The sequence below is a fragment of the Staurois parvus genome, unplaced genomic scaffold (assembly GCF_062004578.1).
Source record: "Staurois parvus isolate SC_StPar_1 unplaced genomic scaffold, SC_StPar_1.0 ptg000320l, whole genome shotgun sequence".
Taxonomy (NCBI): Eukaryota; Metazoa; Chordata; class Amphibia; order Anura; family Ranidae; genus Staurois; species Staurois parvus.
In genome coordinates, this window is record NW_028318116.1 from 1713502 (window position 1) to 1738096 (window position 24595).

The window sequence follows — 24595 nt, forward strand, 5'->3', positions numbered from 1 at the left end:
ACAATTCTAACATTTTTGGCTCTATACACCACCACAATGGATTTGAAATGAAAGGAACAAGATGTGCTTTAACTGCAGACTGTCAGCTTTAATTTGAGGGTATTTACATCCAAATCAGGTGAACGGTGTAGGAATTACAACAGTTTGCATATGTGCCTCCCACTTGTTAAGGGACCAAAAGTAATGGGACAGAATAATAATCATAAATCAAACTTTCAATTTTTAATACTTGGTTGCAAATCCTTTGCAGTCAATTAAAGCCTGAAGTCTGGAACGCATAGACATCACCAGACACTGGGTTTCATCCCTGGTGATGCTCTGCCAGGCCTCTACTGCAACTGTCTTCAGTTCCTGCTTGTTCTTGGGGCATTTTCCCTTCAGTTTTGTCTTCAGCAAGTGAAATGCATGCTCAATCGGATTCAGGTCAGGTGACTGACTTGGCCATTGCATAACATTCCACGTGGTGTATAGAGCCAAAAATGTTAGAATTGTGTTGATGTCCCAATATTTATGGACCTGACTGTACAGTAGGCAGCCAGTGAAGTACTCCCAGTGCCTACTTATTTTAAATTTCAGTTGGTGTGGTGGGATGTTGAAAAATGTATATGAATAAAGATTACGTGTTACATTATTTCAAGGTTTTTAAAATATAAAAATAGACTAAAAGATGTTTGTAATCAGCTAAACTGTGATTTCTGCTTTCTGTTTGCAGTGGGGTTTGTCGCAGTGCAAACAACTCAAGGTGAGAATCAGTCTATAGGAGTTATTAATAATAAAAAAAAAAGAATGTGCGTTAAATCTAATAAATTACGCTATATGGGTTCACATCTACTTTTAATCTGTATTGGCATGTAAGAATGGCAGTGCACACCTTGGAGCATTTTTTGCGTGTTTCTGAGAATGAGCACTGAAAATGCGCATTTCTGCGCATGTTCTCGGAATGCAATGGAGTAAATGGGACCTTAGATTTATCAAAACTTTGTAACATGAAGACAAACCTTAACAATCTATTTATTTGTATCTGGTCTAGAAGGTCCTTACATTACATAACTGTTGGTAGATCTAAAGGAAATTGTATAATTTGTATAGTGTGTGGTCAGCTATAGAAATAACTACAAAGTGCAAGAACCTTCCTGATTGGATACAAACTGATTGGATAATTTAGGTAGGTCCTCATACGTAACACCCTCTAGTGTGCTACTAGAATAGTGTCCCATGAGGCATTGCATGAGGCATTGCAAAATTGACTGTTACATGCATGACTCCCAAAGGCATGATGGGACTTGTAGTTTCGCAAAAGCTGGAGGGCCGCCAGTTTGACACCCCTGGTGTAGTGTATTATAGGCAAAATCATTATGGATAACTCATGGAAGTTGTGTGAGACTGTGATTGAAGTCGGGTTATTGCAGGTCAGCTGGATGACTCAGCAAGTTGTGGCTCTATTACCTCCTCCTGACTCTGGAGGACCATATAACCTTCCAGAAGTCGGTAAGCAGGAAGAAATGGAGACCTGATCTGCATGTTCATGGGGGTCCGGCCAATCCCAGGTTTGGAGGCCCTGGTGGAACGATGGACTGACCTATAAATATGGGAGAGTAGGGCTGACAGAGGAGTCGGGTGGAAGTTGGAATGCTGAGGAGACTGTCAGTACATGGGAGGGGTCCTCTGGGTCTAGGGGGGGTGACCTCCAGGCTGCGCTTGAGCTGGATCAGGAGGATACATTTAGCAGTGTAGTGTGAATGGGATCAAGACCTGGAGCAGCAGGGAGCAAAGAGAACAGTGTAAGTAGAGCAGCACCCTCTTGGATCCACAAAGGGAACGACTGCCACACATAGCAAGCTTTCTAAGGACAACACTGGGCTCAATCCTCAATCCTTATCCCGGGAGATCTTCCAAGAAGCCAGGAGGGCTGGTAGTGCTTGCAGGCCATGGGAGAGAAGATGTCTCTACATGTAGCTATGAGAAGTAAAGTGATTTTTGAGGGGCTGCTAGTTCCTCAACCATTAAGGGCAGCTGCTACTGATCCACCACATAAATCTCTAGTGTTGCTCTAAAGTAAAAACAAAAAATTATTATTATTATTATTATTATTATACAGGGTTTATATAGCACCAACAGTTTGCGCAGCGCTTTACAAAATTAAGGTAGACATTACAGTTACAATACACTTTGGTACAAGAGGAAACAGAGGGCCCTGCTTATTACTGTAGAGCTTACAATCTAGGACATAATATGTACAAACAATACATAAATCCACAAACGTGAACAGTGATTAAAGTGCTCAATAGTAAACCAGTACCAAAAGTTAAAGTGCAAAAATGATTAACATATATGTGCCAGTCCCTATGGGGTATATAAGACAGTCCCCTTTTTGTGATAAATCGTCCAGACTCTTCATTCCAGTATAACCACCACCGTGAACACTGCACCACCGGGGTGACAAATTGGAGGCTTACCAAATCATTTGACCCCTTAGCTATAGGGGTCAACATATTCCTTATTACAACACTTCCATCCAGACCCATGTATCTCAAGCCAGATCACATGTATCCTCAAAGGCTCTTCAGACCATCCTGATCTCATAAAGTTGGCATATATTCATATAACGATAAAAGAAGTGTCTCTCATAGTGCAGATAGTTTAATTACTATTTATTAAAAAAGAGAGAAACGCACTTACAAGCATCATAAACTTTACAGCAATCTTAGAACCCTCAAACAGCAAGGAACATATAAATTCTTATATGATGATGTCACAAGGGAGGCTCCGTCCAACACGTTTCGTCATACCAGACGTCTTCCAGGGCTAGGAGACTGCGTTTAAATATACTGCAACCAAGCCTCGATTTGGAATATCTTTGCCTCTATCTTATTTACATGGCCGGGAATGAACCCGTGATCTGAAACAGAACAGGCTGCGCAACTAGGAACTGACCTCATTGCGACCAAGCCTCTGTACTCAGGAACAAATCCAAGCCTCACTGTGGGGATAAAGACTTCATCGCAACCCTGGACCCGAAGATAAACTGAACCCCACAGTAAAGATTGTTATTCTTTATGTAAATCAGATAGCATACTATAACCAATTAAATATATATTTAAGTTGATAAATTAAAATATAATTAATAATCCAAAACTGGTTTCAATTAATCCTACTAAAGCCATACATAGCTCCAAAAGCCATCTAGTGACCAAAATTAGTCAGTGATAATCAGGGGCAGACTGACAATTCATGGGCCCCCCGGGCAATAGGGGATCGTGGGGCCCCTGTGTCCTCACCCACATCCAAAAAAGCCTATGAAAAAGGTACCAAGGGCATCTCATGGGGCCCCCTACTGACCCAGGACCCTCGGGCAGTGCCCGAGTTCCCAAATGGTCAGTCCGCCCCTGGTGATAATAGTCTATAATTTCACAAAAGTATTATAAATTTAAATCAAGATCATATTATAAAAAAATTAAATAAAAAAAAATGTATAATCTTAAAAACAAATTAAATCTACCTAAAAAAATCAATGAATTAATGTAAATATTTATATTTAACCAATCAATCTGGACATAAAATGACACTAATAAGACTGATTCAATCAATCATCCAATTATAATGTAAAGGAAAGGAGATACAGGGAAGTGCATTGTTCAGGAGATATTTTCTCTTTTTAGCAGCCGCCACATTTGTTCTGAATGAATGGCATACCTGTGTTGTTCCTTCACAGCACTGTGCCGTGGCCCATGACTCCTGCGGGATTGACGTCATTGCAGCTCAGCCATTCAAGCTGCTGCAGCCTGCAGACCCAGCAGGAAGAACAGGTGAAGATGGAAGCCCTGTCAGTGGTGACAATGCACCTCTGGAGGGCTTTGTTCTAATGTAAGTATTTCATAATGTGTGATGCATACTACCACAATATGCAATTGCCTTGCATGGAATTTTTAAATTCTTTTTAAAGCCGCAGTTTACAAACACTTTAAAGTGTTACTAAACCCATAACAGTAAAATCAGTCTGTATATGCAGTAAAGCATGCTTGTTATACTCACTGTAGAACCTAAGGGGTTAATCTTCCACATTGTGTAAAAACGCTATTTGATCCTGACTTCTCTGATCCTCCCCTTCTTCAAGTGTCCCCCTCTTATCTCCTGATAATACATATCATGTGGAGTCACTCTACACATGCTCAGTTTGGTGTGTATTGCTAGAGAGGTTATTCTTTTTCTTGGGAGAGTGCATGTGATCAGCACAGGGACAATCAGCACTGTCCAGACAGAGGTCAGGGGTTCTGCATCCTACTAGAGCAAAATGAAAACTCCTCCTACAATCTTTAACCAGTGCTCTGCTGGACACTGATAGAAGTCACAAGACTGCTGTATACTGCTGATGTAAAGAGGTATTTATCAGTTTTTATATTTACTAACATAATTGCATTTCCATGTGTGTACTGTGGGAGATCAGATATAGTGAATGCAGGGTCCGGAGAGACCAGATATAATGAATGCAGGGTCCGGGGAGACCGGATATAGTGAATGCAGAGTCCGGAGAGACAGGATATATTAAATGCAGGGTCCGGGGAGACCAGATATAGTGAATGCAGGGTCCGGGGAGAGCGGATATAGTGAATGCAGGGTCCTGGGTTTAGGAACACTTTAAGGACCAGACCTTTTTCTGACACTCTTTGTTTGTTTATAAGTAAAATTCAGTATTTTGTGCTAGAAAATTACTTAGAACCCCAAAACATTATATATTTTTTAGCAAAGGCCCTTGAGAATAAAATGGCAGTTTTTTATGTCACACGGTTTTTACGCAGCAGTTTTTCAAACACAATTTTTTGGGAAAAAGCTACACTTTTAACGAAGACCCCAAATCTTTCCTCTACATTTAAAAGCAAAAGATCCAAAACAATTTGATCTTTTGCTTAAAATTTTTTTTTAAAAAAAGGCCTTGTTTACATTGGGCAGGAACCGGAAGTGAGGTCACGACGATGCTCCGGTCCTCCTTAGCCATAGAGATGAGCGGAGGCCATCCCTCCTTTGCTCATCTCTTTGACCAGCTGCCACCAGCAGCGGATTGGTTCCTGGAGCTACCGATTGGCCAGGTAAACCCAGGAACCACCGACTTCTAAAAGTGATCCAGCAGCGAATCTACTGCTCGAATCACTTTTATCAGAAAGACGGGCACTTGAGGGAAAAATTAATATCGGGGTTATGTCATCTAACTGCAGCCATAACTCCAGTATTAAACATCAAAGTCATAATGTATTTTCCCAGTTAGGCGATCAGCAAGTGGCTATACTAATGACCTATACTTTTTAAATTAGTATAGTCCCTGTGCTACATGAAATCACTTTATCTTACTAAACAGAAATATGATCAATTAATTTCTTGGTGAATATGTTTTATCCTTCTACTTTACTGGTACATTATCCAATATGGATACTTAGGATTGTACATTATCCATTATGCCATTACTACATATTTAATTTCCTTTTCATTGTACGCTCCTTGATGTTTTTCAGAGCACAGTCCGAATGTGACCTCCCCCCATTGTGTCTTCCCATTCATCTATGAGGGTTACTCTTTTACCTCCTGCATTCCCAACGGCCGGTTGGATCGGGCATACTGGTGCTCTAAGACTCAAAACTATGACCGGGATTTGAAGTATGAGCTTTGCACTGCTTCAGGTACATTTTCTTCTGCTGTGTTTCACTGGAAGACCTAAGCGGTAATCTGGGGCTCCTGACTGCCGCTATGCCTAGGCAGAGGGAAGCCTGCAAAAATATCTACTATATACCAGTCCTAAAAATTAGGCAGATCTAGGTTGGTTACGCAGGGCCCGGAATATGATGACTGCTATATCTCAGTCCTTTATTTCTGACAGTGAAGAAGGAACTTTAAGGAATTAGTGTTTCTTTGTTAGTTTTGAATAAATCTTTAGAACATTATTATAATTATACCAAATTAAATACATTAAAGGAGGCCTGCACTAATAAAGCATGAATGCTACTATTAGAGAATGATAAAAATTCAATTTGCCTGGCCATCATGTTGAGTCAATGGTTTCAGAGATTTGAACCTGGACAACCTTATAAGAGAACAGCAAAGTATGTTGCAGCAAAAAATAGGGGCGGCTAATTTGAATTAAGAATGTGACCTATTTTTATTACACAATAAAACCTGCTGAAGCTTGTTACTTTCCTTAACTGAGCAGGTGATGTGATCCAGGAGACAACGCCAGTAAGGGAGGTGCTCTTGTTAGATGGAGAAGCCTCCCTGCAGGCTTTCAAGTAGATGGTTTTTCCAATAGGACCTTTGAAGATGCCAGCATTCTTGCCACTTAGCACCCTTCAAACTTCACCCACTTCTTATTCTCCCTCCTCACCCAGCACCCCTATTACTGTATCCTACTGTCAACATGAACCATTGAAACTGCTCCCTTCCTACCACTAAGCAACCCTTCCACTGCACCCCCAGTACTCCCCCCTCCACCCAAGACCCATCTATCATCAAACTCACCTTTCAAAGTTCCTCTGCCACTGCATGCCTTTCTGTCACTGTTCCCCTCTGCCTCTAAATCTTCCTGTCACCCCCTTGTCACTCAGCACCATTGCCACTGATGAGCAGGCAGACAGGTGAGGTCCACAGTTGAGAGCCTATTTCTTCAGGAGATTTGGTATAGTACCCAGGAGACCTGGAGAGAAACCTGAGATATGGTATAGTACCCAGGAGACCTGGAGAGAAACCTGAGATAATGTGTGACTTCCAAATTTCCCAAGTAACTTGACATATCTGGGTGGAACCCCCTTGAGCTTAGTTAGGTAGTTTTTGTTAGACAGAGGCTGAGTAGCAGCCTGGGGACAAGTCAACCTGGGGAGTGGAGTAGTGAGGTTGCTCAGGACAGGCTAGGAGGCTCTAACAGGTAAGGGCTTCTGGAGCCTTCAGACCTTTCCAGAAACCCGAGAGCTTTCTGGAAGAGGGATGGAGGAGGGAAGGAGACCCAGATCTGCATGTTTGAGGGACCTTAGCTAATCCCCTAGCACGATTCTGGGCATGGTGACCAGCGCAACCCTCAAATGTGGCAGAGCCTGGGGGAGCTGTGCAGAGTTGGGTGGAAGATGAAGTGAGGAAGGCTGGAGTGTGGAGCCTGGAAGGGGGCTTCAGGGAGGGGAGCCTACCTACAGACAGGGCACTGGAAAAGAGGATCTCCACTGCCTCAATTTCTCCAGGAGAAGACAGCCTGTGTAGCAGGGAGGGAGCCAGCCCAGCATAAGGCCTGAAGGCAGCCACCAACCCACTAAGCTAACAGGAGAGGACAGTGTGAGTACTCATAAACCTTCTGGGCCGGATAAGGGAAGAGGGCAGTCAGGTGCAAAACCCAACTAGCTTCTTATCTGGGACTGTTGAATCAGCAGCTCTTGGGCCCCCCTGCTCAGGGATACCATCAGGCAGCTGGGAGAAGAGGATCAATCATCCGGGGTCTGAGGAGGTACACCTAAGAGCCTTTAGTGCTCATCAAGAAGAGACTGTTGCTAACCGAATCTTTGTACATATTTGCTAAGGAGTTGTCTTCAAGTCCTACAGTTCCTCAGGCATCCCATATACACCTAGACCCTATCAAAGTTTAACCTCTCAATAAAATCACAAAACCAAGCTCAAGGACTGTTTACCGACTCCAGAGTGCAAAGTGTGGAAAATGCATGTTGCCTGGCTGTGCAGAGCATAGGGGGACCCAATTAAATCTAGCAGCCTCTAAGGGGGTAGTGCTACATGTGGTTTCTGTGCTTTCTCTATCACTGACTCATTAAAGGAAGATCTGGATACACAGAGTTTCCTGATCTGCATACTTGCTCTGGGTGACTCTGAAATTGGGGGGCTCAGCATGACCTTCAAATAATTTGCATTTTCAGAAAGAGGTCAGCAATAGTTTTTCTCAGTGCAGGTTTTCTTTAAGACATAATATATATAACATGCACACTTCATGGTGACTTGTGTGATTTTATTTTTTTTTTTTTCTTGTATCAAAGGGTAAAGATTGTGTCTGAGTTCACAGTCCTATGTCCTGTCAAGCTACCCAGGAAACCTGGGAGTCATCTTATGTTTCAGAGAGGTCCCCCAGGAGATTGACAAAATATCCTGATTTTCAGTGTTTATTCCATTCCTACCACTGTAGACTATATGCTTCTGCTTTTTTAATGATCTTCTTAAAGCATGTTTACTGATTGTATCTCTGTAGACATATGTCTGGTGGTGTCAGAACAGTATTGATTGTGTCCCTGTGGATGTGTTGCTGGTAGTCTCAGAATGTTATTGATTGATAGAAAGGATGAGGCCTCAAAATGGAATCAGTGTGTGATCAGGAGAGGCACCCATTCACTAAAAATATGCTTCTAAGTAAATTCTTTAGGAAGGTCGGTATTTAGTGATCATAAAAACAGCTTAGAACACCATCAATGCTTTTTGAAGATCTTTAGTGACCACTTCATCAGGAAAAGGTGGACAGTACACTTTAATAGGTGTAATCTGTGTGCATTCCTTTAGTCCAGAGTATACTGTTTTTTTCCTGGGATGAAGGAATGTACACGGATCCCACTTATTAAAGTGTACTGTACACCTTTTCCTGATGAGGTGGCCAATAAAGAGCCACGAAAAGCGTTGATGGTGTTTTAACCTGGTTTTATGATCAATAAATATCGACCTTCATAAAGAATTCACCTGGAAGCACTTTTTTTAGTGAATGAGTGTCTCTGCTGACCACACAATGTTTCTATTTTGGGGTCTTTTCCTTTCTTCCATTGTTCACCAATTCTGATTGCAACCTAGCACATTACAATAATTTCTGGAACACCACATCGAGCATCCACATGTGCTAAATAGGTTGCTGGACCATAGGACAGGTATCCAGCATCCTTATGATTGTGACTATATGCCTACTAAATTTTTTTCCTTACATTTCATATACATTTTATTGCCAAAAGTATTGGGACGCCCCTCCAAATCATTGCATTCAGGTGTTCCAATCACCTCCATGGCCACAGGTGTATATAATCAAGCCCCTAGGCATGCAGACTGCTTCTACAAACATTTGTGAAAGAATGGGTCGCTTTCAGGAGCTCAGTGACTCCAAGCGTGGTCCCGTGATAGGTTGCCACCTATGCAATAAATCCATCCATGACATTTCCTGGCTACTAAATATTCCACACTCATCTGTTAGTGGGATTATAACAAAATGGAATCAACTGGGAACAACAGCAACTCATCCAGGAAGTGGTAGGCCACGTAAAATGACAGAGCGGGGTCAGCGCATACTGAAGCACACAGTGCGCAGAAGTCACCAACTGTCTGCAGAGTCAATAGCTAACCACTAAGCTAATAACTAAGCTAAAGCTAAGGTAATATAACAAAGTGGAAGCAACTGGAAACAACAGCAACTCAGCCACCAAGTGGTAGGCCACGTAAAATGGTAGAGTGGGGTCAGCACATGCTGAAGCGCACATTGAGCAGAAGTCGCCAACTGAGTCGCAGAGTCAATAGCAAAGGACCTCCAAACTTCATGTGAACTTCAGATTAGCACAACAATAATGCATAGAATGGAATTCTTCATGGAATGGGTTTCCATGGCCTAGCAGCTATATCCAAGCCTTCCATCACCAAGTGCGTTGGAGGCAGTCTCTGGACTCTAGAGCAGTGGACACGTGTTCTCTGGAGTGACGAATCATTATTCTCTGTCTAGAAATCTGATGGACGTGTTTGGGTTTGGCGGTTGCCAAGAGAATGGTACTTGCCTTACTGCATTGTGCCAAGTGTAAAGTTTGGTGGAGGGGGGATTATGGTGTACGGTTGTTTTTCAGGGGTTGGGCTTGGCTCCTTCGTTTCAGTGAAGGAAACTCTTAAGGTGTCAGCATACAAAGACATTTTGGACAATTTCATGTTCCCAACTTTGTGGGAATAGTTTGGGGATGGCCCCTTCCTGTTCCAACATGACTGCACACCAAAGCAAGGTCCATAAAGACATGGATGAGCGAGTTTGGGGTGGAGGAACTTGACTGGCCTGCACAGAGTCCTGACCTCAACCTGATAGAACAACTTTGGGATGAATTAGAGTGGAGATTGCGAACCAGGCCTTCTCGTCCAACATCAGTGCCTGACCTCACAAATGTGCTTCTGGAAGAATGGTTAAACATTCCCATAGACACACTCCTAAACCTTGTGGACGGCCTTCCCAGAAGAGTTGAAGCTGTTATAGCTGCAAAGGGCAGGCCAACTCAATATTGAACCCTACGGACTAAGACTGGAATTCCATTAAAGTTCATGTGCATGTAAAGGCAGGCGTCCCAATACTTTGGGTAATATAGTATATGTACAACTGAATACTATCCTTAGAAGGATCTCTCCTCTGGCTTTTTATCTTTATTTTTCTCCTTGTCTTTGCTCATCTGGAGCACCACTGACTTATCTACATTATTGATTGTATTTTTGCTGATGTGTTTCCAAGGGTGTCAGTACCCCCTGCTACCTAATCACCCCAGTGACTTTCCTTCTAGGTTGACATCTGTGACTGCCTGTGTGTGTAAAATATACAGCACTAAATGCAGATAAATCATTCCTATCCAGTGCATCAAAACATATACTACATGCCCATGCACCTACTGTATATCACCAAATACAATAATACATAAAGTGTATCACAAAAAATCGATCAACAAATTTTGTATCACATTAATATAGAAATTAAAACACAATAACAAATCACCAAATGTGAACACAGAAAATAAAAAAAAAACTTAGACAATATGTTGCAAACAAATGACAGTGACCGTAAATTGCATCTTCTGATATCCTTGTGTAATATGTAAAGTCATAAATATACTTTGGTGCCAAAATGATTGTGACCTCCACCTTTTGCCAGAGGGCACACTCCCACCTTTTTAAATTGATCTTTGAGTCAAAAAGTTATACATGTCCCCTTTAAAGCCAGGACAGGGCCAGCACCATAGGCAGATTCAGGCCACTTGATACACAGTTCTACCAGCATGATGATGAAATCAGAAAAAAAAGAAAACCATAATGCTCTCCATAATATCCAACAGCTTTATTATGAAGACAGAAATAAATTTTGGGGCATATGAACTTGGAACCAACAAAGACATTACAACCTGTTTAAAATTAAAACCAAGTACTCTTTATTATAAATATTGTCATAAAATATCTTAAAGAAATAACATTTATACTTACATGTGTTTAAAAACCATCAGGCTCATCTAACGACTGCAGGAAAACATCTCACAAGGGCTCTCACCGCTCACAGAGTCACACTGTGCGATCACCTCCTGGCAGTCCTAGGCAGCACCTCCCACATGCACGACCTCCCTGCTCCGCCCAACTAGTTCCGTCATTCATAACGTCAATAGGGACCTGATGTGCCTACAGTGCGCATGGAATCACCAAATCTGGATGGCTAAATATCAATGGCCCGGTCTAATGAATCTCAATTTCTACCATAAGGTGGAGGTGGTGGAGTAAAAATTTAGCTTACACAGCATTAACCTATTAGGTTTAGGTGAAAGGGTGAATTCCTGCATGGTGTGGCCAACAAAAATGCAGGAGTTCAGCAGAGTCAATGCTGAAAGCAGAGTCACTCCACCTCACCTCATGCCACCCACTCTAACTAATCACTAAATAATTAAAAAATATATATCTATCTGGGTACATCATTTCAGATATATTGCCAATTTTCAGATACACAACATCTTTCATTCCTGTCCTTTTGAAGTCAGAGCTTGCTCCACTCCAAACCCTTTTCATTTTCTACACTCACCAGCCTCTTTATTAGGTACATCTATTCAATTGTAAGCTGTTTAAGAGCTGATTTTTAGATGGTACATTTCACTGTTTGCTCTCTTTGATAACATCTATTCAATTGTTTGGTAACACAAATTGCTAATCAGCCAATTACATGGCAGCAATTCAATGCATTTAGGCATCTAGATGTGGTGAAGACAATTTGCTAAAGTTCAAACCGAGCATCAGAATGGAGAAGAAAGGAGATATAAGTGACTTTGAACGTGGCATGGTTGTTGGTGCCAGATGGACTGGTCTGAGTATTTAAAAAGCCGCTGATCTGCTGAGATTTTCATGCACAACCATCTCTAGGGTTTACAGAGAATGGTCTGAAAAAGAGAAAATATACAGTGGCAGTTGTGTGTACGAAAATGCCTTGTTGATGTTAGGAGGTCAGAGGAGAATGGGCAGACTGGTTGCTGCGACATTCAGATGGTAGGGTCAGAATTTGGTGTAAACATCATGAAAGCATGGATCCATCCTGCCTTGTATCAACGGTTCAGGCTGGTGGTGGTGTAAGGGTGTGGGAGATATTTTTTTGGCATTAGCAAGGTGTACCAAATAAAGTGGCCAGTGAGTGTATGTTCCTTTTTTTTATTCCTGTCCTCTTCTTTCCCAATTTCTTTTCCGTTTCCCTCTTTTATCTATCTTGGCAGAGGAGTGGAGCGTCTTTTTCAGCTGCCATGGCCATACTGTAACCTTAGTGGCAAACTATGTATCCCATTATTTGGCGTTGGAAATGGACATGGGTGAATAATAGTATTTGTTGTTTACCAAAAAGTGAAATCTCAGAACAGTGACCATGTCTGAGTGCTTTATACTGTATACTGAGTTATATTTACATGATGCTTTGGTGTCTTCAATTGTACTTAATAGTGGCCATGGAGCACACGTTTCGAAAGTGAGTACCCCCTGACATTTCTAGGCTCAGTACACCAATCAGACTTGTTTTATTGTCATCTATGATGATTACAGTTTCTCCTTTCTCTTTTCTCTTCAGTTTCTCTTTTTGCTTGCAGGTGGGGAAGGAAACCCTGTAACTGCACAGTGTCATTTACCCTTTATATTCCTCTCTAAATCATTTGATTTCTGCACTAGAGAAGGAAGAGATGATGGGCAGCTATGGTGCTCAACCACCTCAAACTATGACAATGATCGGCAATGGATCATCTGTGAGGGGCAAGGTAAAACTCTGAATGGTCTGAGGATATTAGTGGTGTACCCCAAGGTTCAGTGTTTGGACCCTTACTTTTTTTTTTGAAACGACCAAAATGTTCCTTTATTGAAAAGGAATGGCAGTGGTACAAGGTACATAGACATTCGAAAGACTTAAACAAGGACAGGTGATGCAACTAGAATCACATACAGGTAGTCTAATACAATACAGCATAAGAACATAGGGCAAATGTATATAAAAGTACAGTAGAATTCTCATGTAACTCACAATGCAAGCGAGAAGGGATCGCAGCCGCAACCGAACCTGTACCAGGGTGGAGTATCCACAAGAGGGGCTCATTCATTGGTCCAGTCACAGCTGCCATACCTCATCAAATTTCAGAGGGCAACTCCTATTAATATACGTCAATTTGTACATCTGTAACAGCTTTTTCCCAAGAGTCTTTGGAGAGGGGAGAGGATGCATTTCAATTAAGTATAATTTCTTTTTTGGCATAGTATAGTAAGAGATCAATAGCTTAGTGTACCAGGGCCTTTGCTCGTCAACCTGGATACCAAGCAAAGCCAAGGCTGGTGAGACTGGCAAGGTCAGCTGCAAGCGGTGATTTACAAGCACAAACACTGCCGCCCAAAACCTACTACTGGACAATTCCAGAGCATATGGTAATAGGTGCCCTCGGACCTGTGACATCGAGGACAGTTGGTGGACCTCGGGGGATATACCCTAAGCAACTTTTGTGACGTATAATACACTTTGTGTAGGAATTTTGCTTTGATCAATTTAACCCTAGAAGAGATCTCCAATCTCAAACTATACTCAAACCAGTCCTCCCAGTCCTCCCTATATAGGGAAGGGATACTCGCTTTCTAGGCCTCCTAGAGGGCCACCATTTTGGGGGAATCCACACAGAGTAAAGCTGAATAAAGGGAGAAAAGTGGTTTGGAGAGGGAGTCCTGAGCCAGGAGATCCTCAGAAAAGGGAGGTAGTTAACTGAGGGGGTACTGGGAACTAGGCTATAACTGCATGTCTTAGCTGGAAGTACCTGAAGTACATCCATCTAGGGAGTCTAAATTTTTTTTTAACGTCTCTAAAGGAAAGTAGGGATCCTGAGACAAAGATGTCTTGTAAAGTTTTGAGACCCTTACTTTTTAATCCATTTTATAAATTATAAACAATATAGGGTTGGGGATTAAAAGTACCATTTCAGTGTTTGCAGATGACACCAAGCTGTACAGTGGAATAACGTCCTTACAGGATGTTTCCAATTCAAAGCTGACCTCAATGCACTGTTTAATTGGGCAACTATGTGGGAAATGAGGTTTAATGTTGATAAATGTAAAGTTCTGCACTTGAGGGTTAAAAACATGCATGAATCATACATACTAGAGAGGGTACACCTGGGGAAGTCAATGGTGGAGAAGGATCTGGGTGTTCTGGTAGACCATAGATTTAATAAAAGCATGCAATGCCAAGCTGCTGTTTCTAAAGCTAACACTTTTTGCTTTTGATGTTGCATTAACCACTTACCTACTGTCGCACTTTGAAAGGACAATTGCGTGGTCATGCAACACTGTACCCATATGAAATGTTTATAATTTTTTTCACACAAATAGAGCTTTCTTTTGGTGGTATTTAATTGCTGCTGGGTGTTTTATTTTTTACACTATTATCAAAAAAATTGCAAAAATTTGAAAAAAAAAGGTTTTTCTTTGTTTCTATTATAAAACTTTGCAAACAGGTAATTTTTCTCCTTCACTGATGTGCGTTGATGAGGCTGCACTGATAGGCAGCACTGATAGGCAGCACTGATGGGAACTGATAGGCAGCATTGATGAGGCGGCACTGATGAGGCAACACTGATATGTAGCAATGATGGGCACTGATAGGCGACACTAATGGGTGGCATTGACTGTGGGTACTGCTGGGCACTGAATGGCGGCACTGCTGGTCAGCACTGATGTGTGGAATTGCTAGGCACTGATGGACACAGGTGGGTGGCACTGCTGGGCACTGATCATCAGGGCATTGATCATCAGTGCCGATCTGTTCTCTGACAATTGACGGTCATCGGCAGTACTTTCCTCATGATGTGACTGTGTAAGTAAAGTGCAGCTGATAACTGGCAACTGCATTTACCCAGTGATCTGCTGTGTCCAATTGCACACAGCTGATCTCGTGGTAAAAGGCTGCTGTGATGGGCCTTTTACCACATCACGTGATCAACTGTTTGCCATTTATAGGTAATAATACCAAGGACATTTGATCCAGGGAATATCCAATTGCCTCCTGTGGGATCAGGAATGATTCCCCCCCCCCCAACCCCCACTGCCACACGTAGCAAGCCTTCAAAGAACAGCGCTGGGCTTGTTCCGTTTTTTTTGTCCTGGGAGATTTTCTGAAAAGTCAGGAGGGCTAGTTGTGTTTGCAGGCTGTGGAGCTGGGAGAAACTCTACATCTCTGCATGTAGCTATGATAAGTAGAGCTGATTTTTTTGAGGGGCTGCTAGTTCCTCACCCAAAAAGGTCAGCTGCTACTGATCCACAATGACTGATGGCTTTCCGGGGAAAGAACAGTCCAGGATCTGCCTTTGTACAAAGGAAGGAAGTGTCCCCATTCCATTGATTCAAGTCAGACTGGGAATCCCCTATTTCCCTATCTGAGTTGATTTCCCCTAATAAAGCAACAAAACCAAGCCCGTGGACTGGTCATTGTTACAGAGTTACATATAGTAGTTAGTCTGGCTGAAAAAAGATAAAAGTCCACCCAGTTCAACCATTAAAAACAAAAAGTTATAATCCTATACCCACAGTTGATCCAGAGGAAAGCAAAAAATTCCAGCAAAGCATGATCCAGTTTGTTTCTGCAGGGAAAAAAATTCCTTCCTGATCCCCCGAGAGGCAATCGGATATTCCCTGGATCAACTTTACCTATAAATATTAGTATCCAGTTATATTCTGTGCATCCCTGAAACAATGCAGGCCTTTTTTAAAGCAATTCACTGAGCTGGCCAGAACCAACTCTTGAGGAAGTCTATTGTCTTTGGATGCAAGTTGCCTGGCTTTGCGGAGAGAGGGTTAGGGACACATACTACACAGCAGCCCTCACAAGGGTAACACATGCATTATTTCATACCTCATTTAAAAAGGAAAACCTGTTTGTAATGCTATTTTTAGTTTTGATCATGATCAATGAAGAAAATATATACAGAATCCCTATACATTTCCGTTAATATGTACAAGCTGGTTGAAAGACATGTCTACCAGAGGTTGGTGCCTGTATACTATCCTATACTGACCTCTGTGGCCCTGTCATTTGCAGTTGTTGACTTGCCTGGAAATTCTGGACTTTGGCTGGTCTTGCCTTTGTGCCTCGGGGTTGTCATCCTTTGTGTCTGTATTGCTGGGTGCTGCATGAAGGTGCAATGGAGAGGTGAGTTAGCACAGAGCGGTTTGGGAACACAAGTGTGGTAAATAATCTGGGTGTCCCATAGCTCTGTCATATGAATTTCGTTGCCATTTTATGCTTCTTTCAGGCATTGGTCAAGATACATGTTTGAGAGTCAATAGTGAAATAGATTTAAGGCTCAGAAAACATGGCCTTCAGCTTTACACACTTTACTGTGCCTCTCTGTTTCTCTCTTTTTTACAAACTTTCCTGATTCCCATGAGGACCTTGTATTTGTATCGCAATGGTGGCTCAAATCACCCTACTCCATTTGTAACTGTAAGGGATGAGCCGTTTATATGCACTCTCAGAAGAGGACCTATGCATGGGGAAAAAGACGATGATCTTTTTTGTGCATTAAAGTATAATTTGGGGGTTTTAAATAGAACAAGCATACATTTTCACCTCCATGCTGTAGCATTGGTCCGATGCTGCAGCTGTTCCCCTCTGGCTCTAAGCCCAACAATTGAGCATTCAGTTCTCGGTCTTCCTGGAGCAGAGAGTGGTGACTATCAGTCCTTGCTCTCTGCTCTGCCCCTGCAGCTTTACATCTCTTTTAAAGTGAACTTTTAAAATGAACACTAGTTTGGGTCCCAGAGGCAAGAAAGAGAACTCCCCTGCCAGCCCAAATGTAGCCAGTTTTGCAAGAAAAAAAAAATGTATATGGTATGACCAGGTGATCAGATCAACTCCAAAGACACTATTACCGTACTATCCTTGAGTACTGCATTAGGATATGTTCACACCGGTGCGGGACGCGATTTGCACAGGCACTAGAGCCCATTCATTTGAATGGCCTGCCTTGCCCCGGACACACAGGAAAGCAGTCCCTGCACTATTTTTTACATCACAGCCCGCACGGGAACTAACGTTCCCAGTACAGTTGCAATTACCAGTGCGAGCAGCATGCTATTAAGATTAATGGCACCCATTTGCGGGTCCCACATTTTTTTTATTGTGTGGATGGTTGCGGCTGCTGGTTTTTGTGCGGGTCCCACAGCAGCACCATCAGCACAGATGTGAACAGAGCCTAAATGTAAAAATCTCCCCTTTCCTTTTTTTTTTTAATCATTTCTATTAGTAGATTTATTTAATTACAAAAAGAACATTAAATACACATATATCTGAGAACAGAAAAAGTCGAAACGATAGCAAGCTTCTCCCGTGTATCCCAATTACCTCATATCATATTTTCCCTAAACCCCATATCATGTCCCCTTTCCTTTTACAAAATCTTTTATTGATTATCATTACTGCTGATGGTAACATCTTTCTCCCAGATGTAGCTGATGTCCCCTTGTTTGTTATTGTATGGTTCTTTAGGGAAAAAAAGTCAATTTGTGATATGTGACAAAAATGTACCACTGATTTATACAAAGACAAAACTTTACATTCATTAAGTGTTTTTATCTCTTTTTATATACTACTGAATGTTGCTTTTCAGCTGACACTTGGCATGGAGTGGATCTCAAAACCAAGTTGTTATCTAATAATTAATTGATAGTGAATGTTTTTTGTAAGAGATAAAGGTATTGGGTAAATTGGGCCTGAGAGATCTCTGGGTTCAATTACATCTCTGATGCTAATGCCAGATACTTCCCATTTCTTCTATTGTAGGTATTCAGAGTGGACTCTGGTGGTCTTCAAGAAGACAAGTTGTGCTTGACAAAGGTATGTGACATTGTGTAACTGTGGTGGGTTTCCTGTGCAAATGGTTAAGGGTCAGAGGGCACACCAAGCTCAAAGCCTAATTCAAGCCAAAACATACCTTTTTATGTTCTGTATTGAGTGGGAAGGGGTTATAAAGTTATTATAAGTTATTCTGCTACATGTTGTTGGTAAAAAAAAAGAAAAAAACAATAAGTGTATATTAACTTATATATAGATAAATATTGTGCTGCGCTCCTCTATTATTATCATCAAAGACACATTGATTACGTGTAAAAAATAAACTAAAATAAAATCTAATATAAATAAAGTGTGAAAAAAACAAAATGTGAAAAAAACAAATGTCCACTGTGCTTTTACAATCCCTTTATACTATGGAAAAATAAATGTATCATTGTATATCCAGAGACTGATACATAAGAGTCCTCTTTCTTTTTGAGATATCTGTGCTAATTAGATGAATACACTCCAGGTTCCAAAAACTTTTGCAGCATAAATACAGCTCTATCATGCGCTCACCTCCGTCTCCAGCCTCAACAGGCTAAATCACGCAGTTTATCCTATAAAAGGATTAAGTATGCTTGGCTGCTTATCACCTTCAAACAATCTCTCCAAACCGCAGTTTTCCTGCTTATCCTGGTGTCACTCCTCTCCTCATTATCTTGTATGGATCTATGGGTGTGTGGATGGATGGATGAATCTTCCCTCCTTCTCCCCTCCAGGGGAACAATCCTCCAGAATTACTCCAGCAAACTCCACATATATAATTGCAAAGAAAAACAGAAGATAGTGCTTTATCCTTATAAAACTCCTTTTATTGCCAAACTCTGTCTGTCACACTCACATTTTCATTAAAATAAACAAGCCTTTAATAAGAAAAGCTGTACTCGCCAGAAAAGCCGACTGAACGCGGTGATGTCAGAGCCCCTCCCCTACGCGTTACGCCACCGGTCACGTGGCTTCATCAATCATTTCCCCCTGATGAAGCCACGTGACCTGTGGCGTAACACGTAGGGGAGGGGCTCTGACGTCACCGCGTTCAGTCGGCTTTTCTGGCGAGTACAGACACAGTGTGTGTTAACACACTGCTACCTTTTCTTATTAAAGGCTTGTTTATTGGTGGTGTCCTCTGCCCCCCTTCAGAGGAAGGCAGGATAATTCTGGACTGAGTGCGGGAGGCAAAGCACAGCATTTGACGCTGGGCAGGGGCGAGACCTGCCGGGGTTAACTGATTGGTTGCCAGGATGCAGGGTGGTAATATGCTTTTTGCAACTAGGAAGCACACTAGACTATTATATCCAGTAAATTAATCGGAGAAATGAGCTTTACAAACAGATTGATGTTACATAGTTAGCGTGGCTGAAAAAAGACAAAAAGTCCATCCAGTTCAACCATCAAAAAAAGAAAAAAAAGTTATAATCCTATACACACAGTAGATATAGAGGAAGGCAAAAAAACCTAGCAAAGCATGATCCAATTTGCTCCTGCAGTGAAAAAAATTCCTTCCTGATCCCCCGAGAGGCAATCGGATATTCCCTGGATCAACTTACCTGTAAATATTAGTATCCAGTTATATTCTGTGTATCCAAGAAAGAATCCAGGCCTTTTTTAAACCAATCCAATGAGCTGGCCAGAACCAACTCTTGAGGGAGTCTATTCCACATTTTCACAGCTCTTACTGTGAAGAAACCTTTCCATGTTTTGGAGATTACATTTCTTTTCCTCCAGATGTAAAGAGTGCCCCCTTGTCCTCTGTGTTGACCTCAGGGTGAATAGCTCTACACCGAGTTCACTATATGAACCACTGATGTATTTATACATGTTTATCATATCCCCCCTTATGTATTATACATGTTTATCATATCCCCCCTTATGTATTATACATGGAGATCATATCCCCCCCTTATGTATTATACATGGAGATCATATCCCCCCTTATGTATTATACATTGAGATCATATCCCCCCTTATGTATTATACATGTTGATCATATCCCCCCTTAATCTCCTCTTCTCAAGAGAGAATAAATTCAGTTCCTCTAATCTTTCCTCATAGATGAGCTCCTCCATATCCTTGTATCAGTTTGGTTGCCCTTCTCTGTACTTTCTCCAGTTCCCCAATGTTCTTTTTGTGAATTGGCGCCCAAAACGCAACTACATATTCCAGATGAGGTATTACTAATGATTTGTACCGGGGTAATATGATATCTCTCTCTCTCTGGAGTCTATACCTCTTTTAATACAAGAAAGGATTTTGCTCGATGTATTATTATGGATAGGATGCTGTGAAGTAGCAACAATACAAGGCAGCTTTTCTTATATTATTTTTCAGTTTTACTACTGTGTGATGTATTATCTCGATTTTGTGTGCTTTCAGTACTCAATGATGTCACTCTTGTATGAAGCAATTCTTCGTAATTACCACTCCTATCTGATGACAGAACATACTATGGACACAAAGGCCATAGTCTCGTCTTCTAGCATATGACTGCGCTTTCATCATAGCCTTTCAATCAAGAACTTTGGTTATGAACCCACTATCAAGTTCCAACAATCTGGATACTCGGCTCAATGTGGAGACCCATTCACATGACCAGGGGATCCAATTGCATTATCTGGTTGTTGCTGTGGATAAGGCATCACGAGAGCTTTTTTTCTCAGCAATTAGATGTTGAGGAAAGGTGCTGCTGAAAAGACAAGCTAGCATTGTCTCCAAGAGAAATGGCTCTCAGAGACATGGACCCAAAACATAGATAATTATTTTGCACTTGGAAAAAAAAAGCAGAGAAAAGTGACAACCGAACAGATATGCTTCAGAGGGATATGGTTAGAGAAATGGAAAGATTAGAAAACCTGTAGCCTCCCTGACGGTATTCCCGAGTGTAGCTCGGGGTAAAGTTTCAGTACCAAAAGCGGTAACCCCGAGCTACACTCAGGAATACCTTGTAGCGTTGCTCCGGCATCTGTTCTTCACTTACCTTGTCCTGCGCTCCCGCGATGTCCCTCCTGCAGTGTCCCCGGCAATGTAATCCGGCGGATGCCAGCATCTGTCTTCTGGGCTCCGTCCCCTGCGAGCGTCGGGATGTACAGGGGGACGGAACGGCGGGAAATTTGTAAGTGACAAAAATGACATTCACTAAAATCACTAAAATCACATAGTAAAACATTACTGTATCCAACCATTTCACATACATTTTGTCCCGAGTGCTTTGTCCTGTCCCCTGTCTGCATTTTTACTGTTCTTTCTGCCTGGAAACTGAGAAATGTCCATGGTGTCCAAAAAGCGTCCCTTTAGGTCAAAAGCGGTTTTAGACCAGCTAGAGAACAGCGATAGTAAATTAGAACTACTTGCAGAATTGAGTGATGATTCGTAGGGAATTTCGTCATGAGACACTGAAAACGATTTTGCAACTTTGCTCACTGATGTGCGAACTTGGCGCTATATTTCAAATTTCAGTGTTTTTGGTTTGATTATATTATTGAATTAAATTTATTATTATGTTATTATTTTTTATGAATATTTATTAAATTATAATTCATGATTTCGTGTTTCAAATTTTATCATACCCGTGTTTACTAGACTCTTGTTCAGACAGATTTCAGTGAGTTATTCCTAAAATTTACAGGCCTACAATAAAAAAAATACATATTTCCATGCAAAAAAATGTACCGCTTTGAGCACAGAAATGTGGACATAATCAGACCGCTAGGGAGGTTAAAACAATATTTAATTTTTTTTTCAAGGGATGGAGGTGGAAGATGCCAGCAGACCAGAATCTATTTATGAAAATATTGAATACAAAGATGTGAATGATACCACACCTATCTGATATGAGGTGAGGCATGGGTTTGATCATTCAAGGTCATCAGTCTAATCCAATGGTCTCCAAACTGTGGCCCTTGGGCCAAATGTGGCCCTTTGCCTGCCTCTATCTGGTCCTTGGGGTACTATTCCTCCTACTGACATCAACAAGGAGGTACCATTTCTTCCACTGGCACCAACTATGGGGCATTTTTCCTTCCACTGACACCAATGATGAGGCACAATTCCTCCCACTGATATGAACAATTAGATATTATTCCTCCAACTAATACCAAGGACAGGGCACTATTCCTTCCTCTGATACCAATGATGGGGCACTGTTCATCCCACTAACACCAATGATAGGGCACTATTCCTTCCACTGTCACCAATGATGGGGCACCATTCCTCCCACTGTCACCAATGATGGGGCACCATTCCTCCCATTGTCACCAATGATGGGGCACTATTCCTCCCACTGTCACCAATGATGGGGCACCATTCCTCCCACTGTCACCAATGATGGGGCACCATTCCTCCCACTGTCACCAATGATGGGGCACCATTCCTCCCACTAACACCAATGATGGAGCATTATTCCTCCAACTAATACCAAGGACAGGGCACTATTCCTTCCTCTGATACCAATGATGGGGCACTGTTCATCCCACTAACACCAATGATAGGGCACTATTCCTTCCACTGTCACCAATGATGGGGCACCATTCCTCCCACTGTCACCAATGATGGGGCACCATTCCTCCCACTCTCACCAATGATGGGGCACTATTCCTCCCACTGTCACCAATGATGGGGCACCATTCCTCCCACTGTCACCAATGATGGGGCACCATTCCTCCCACTAACACCAATGATGGAGCATTATTCCTCCCACTGTCACCAATGATAGGGCACCATTCCTCCCACTTTCACCAATGATGGGGCACCATTCCTCCTACTTATACGAATGATGGGGCACTATTCATCCCACTAACACCGTTAATGGGGCACTATTCCTCCCACTGTCACTAATGATGGGGCACTATTTCTCCTATTGATATAAACAATTAGATACTATCCCTCCAACTAATACCAAGGATGGGGCACTATTCCTTCCACTGACACCAATGATGGGGCACTATTCCTCCCACTGACACCAACGATGGAGCACTATTCCTCCCTCCCACTAATACCAATGATGGGGCACTGTTCATCCCACTGACACCAATGATGAGGCACTATTCCTCCCACTAACACCAATGATGGGGCAATATTCCTCCCACTGTCACTAATGATGCGGCACCATTCTTCCCACTTTTACCAATGATGGGGCACTATTCCTCCCACTAATATAAATGATGGAGCACTATTCCTCCCACTAATACCAATGATGGGGCACTATTCCTTCAACTAATACCAATGATGGGGCACTATTCCTCCCACTAATACCAATGATGGGGCACTATTCCTCCCACTAATACCAATGATGGGGCACTGTTCCTCCCACTAATACCAATGATGGGGCACTATTCCTCCAACTAATACCAATGATGGGGCACTGTTCCTCCCACTAACACCAACGATGGGGCACTATTCCTCCCACTAACACCAACGATGGGGCACTATTCCTCCCACTAACACCAACGATGGGGCACTATTCCTCCCACTAACACCAACGATGGGGCACTATTCCTCCCACTAACACCAACGATGGGGCACTATTCCTCCCGCTAATAACAACTATGGGGCACTATTCCTCCCACTAACACCAACGATGGGGCACTATTCCTCCCACTAATACCAACGATGGGGCACTATTCCTCCCACTAATACCAATGATGGGGCACTGTTCCTCCCACTAATACCAATGATGGGGCACTATTCCTCCAACTAATACCAATGATGGGGCACTGTTCCTCCCACTAACACCAACAATGGGGCACTATTCCTCCCACTAACACCAACGATGGGGCACTATTCCTCCCACTAACACCAACGATGGGGCACTATTCCTCCCACTAACACCAACGATGGGGCACTATTCCTCCCGCTAATACCAACGATGGGGCACTATTCCTTCCACTAACACCAATGATGGGGCACTATTTCTCCCACTAATACCAATGATGGGGGCACTGTTCCACTAATACCAATGATGGGGCACTGTTCCTCCAACTAACACCAATGATGGGGCACTATTCCTCCCACTAATACCAATGATGGGTGCACTGTTCCACTAATACTAATGATGGGGCACTATTCCTTCCACTAATACCAATGATGGGGCACTATTCCTCCCACTAATACCAATGATGGGGCACTATTCCTCCCACTAATACCAATGATGGGGGCACTGTTCCACTAATACCAATGATGGGGGCACTGTTCCTCCAACTAACACCAATGCTGGGGCACTATTCCTCCCACTAACACCAATGATGAGGCACTATTCCTCCTACTAATACCAATGATGGGGCACTATTCCTCACACTGACACCAATGATAGGGCACTATTCCCACTGACACCAATGATGTGGCACTATTCCTCCCACTAACACCAATGATGGGGCACTTTTCCTCCCATTAACACCAATGATGAGGCACTATTCCTCCCACTAATACCAAGGTGGGGCACTATTCCTCCCACTAATACCAATGATGGGGCACTATTCCTCCCACTAA

General features: G+C 42.3%; 1 protein-coding gene across 2 annotated transcripts in view; it reads left to right on the forward strand.

The window, feature by feature from the left end:
- Positions 1-24595, forward strand: part of LOC149457475 (matrix metalloproteinase-9-like) — a 41919-nt gene that overhangs the window by 11615 nt on the left and 5709 nt on the right. For both annotated transcript variants that reach the window (XM_089683649.1, XM_089683651.1), the window contains exons 2-7: positions 713-742; positions 5505-5669; positions 12843-13007; positions 16319-16429; positions 18062-18115; positions 21856-21947. In XM_089683649.1, coding sequence (XP_089539775.1) covers positions 713-742; positions 5505-5669; positions 12843-13007; positions 16319-16429; positions 18062-18115; positions 21856-21941 — 611 coding nt within the window. In that variant the 3' untranslated portion in view covers positions 21942-21947. The remainder of the gene's footprint in view (positions 1-712; positions 743-5504; positions 5670-12842; positions 13008-16318; positions 16430-18061; positions 18116-21855; positions 21948-24595) is intronic.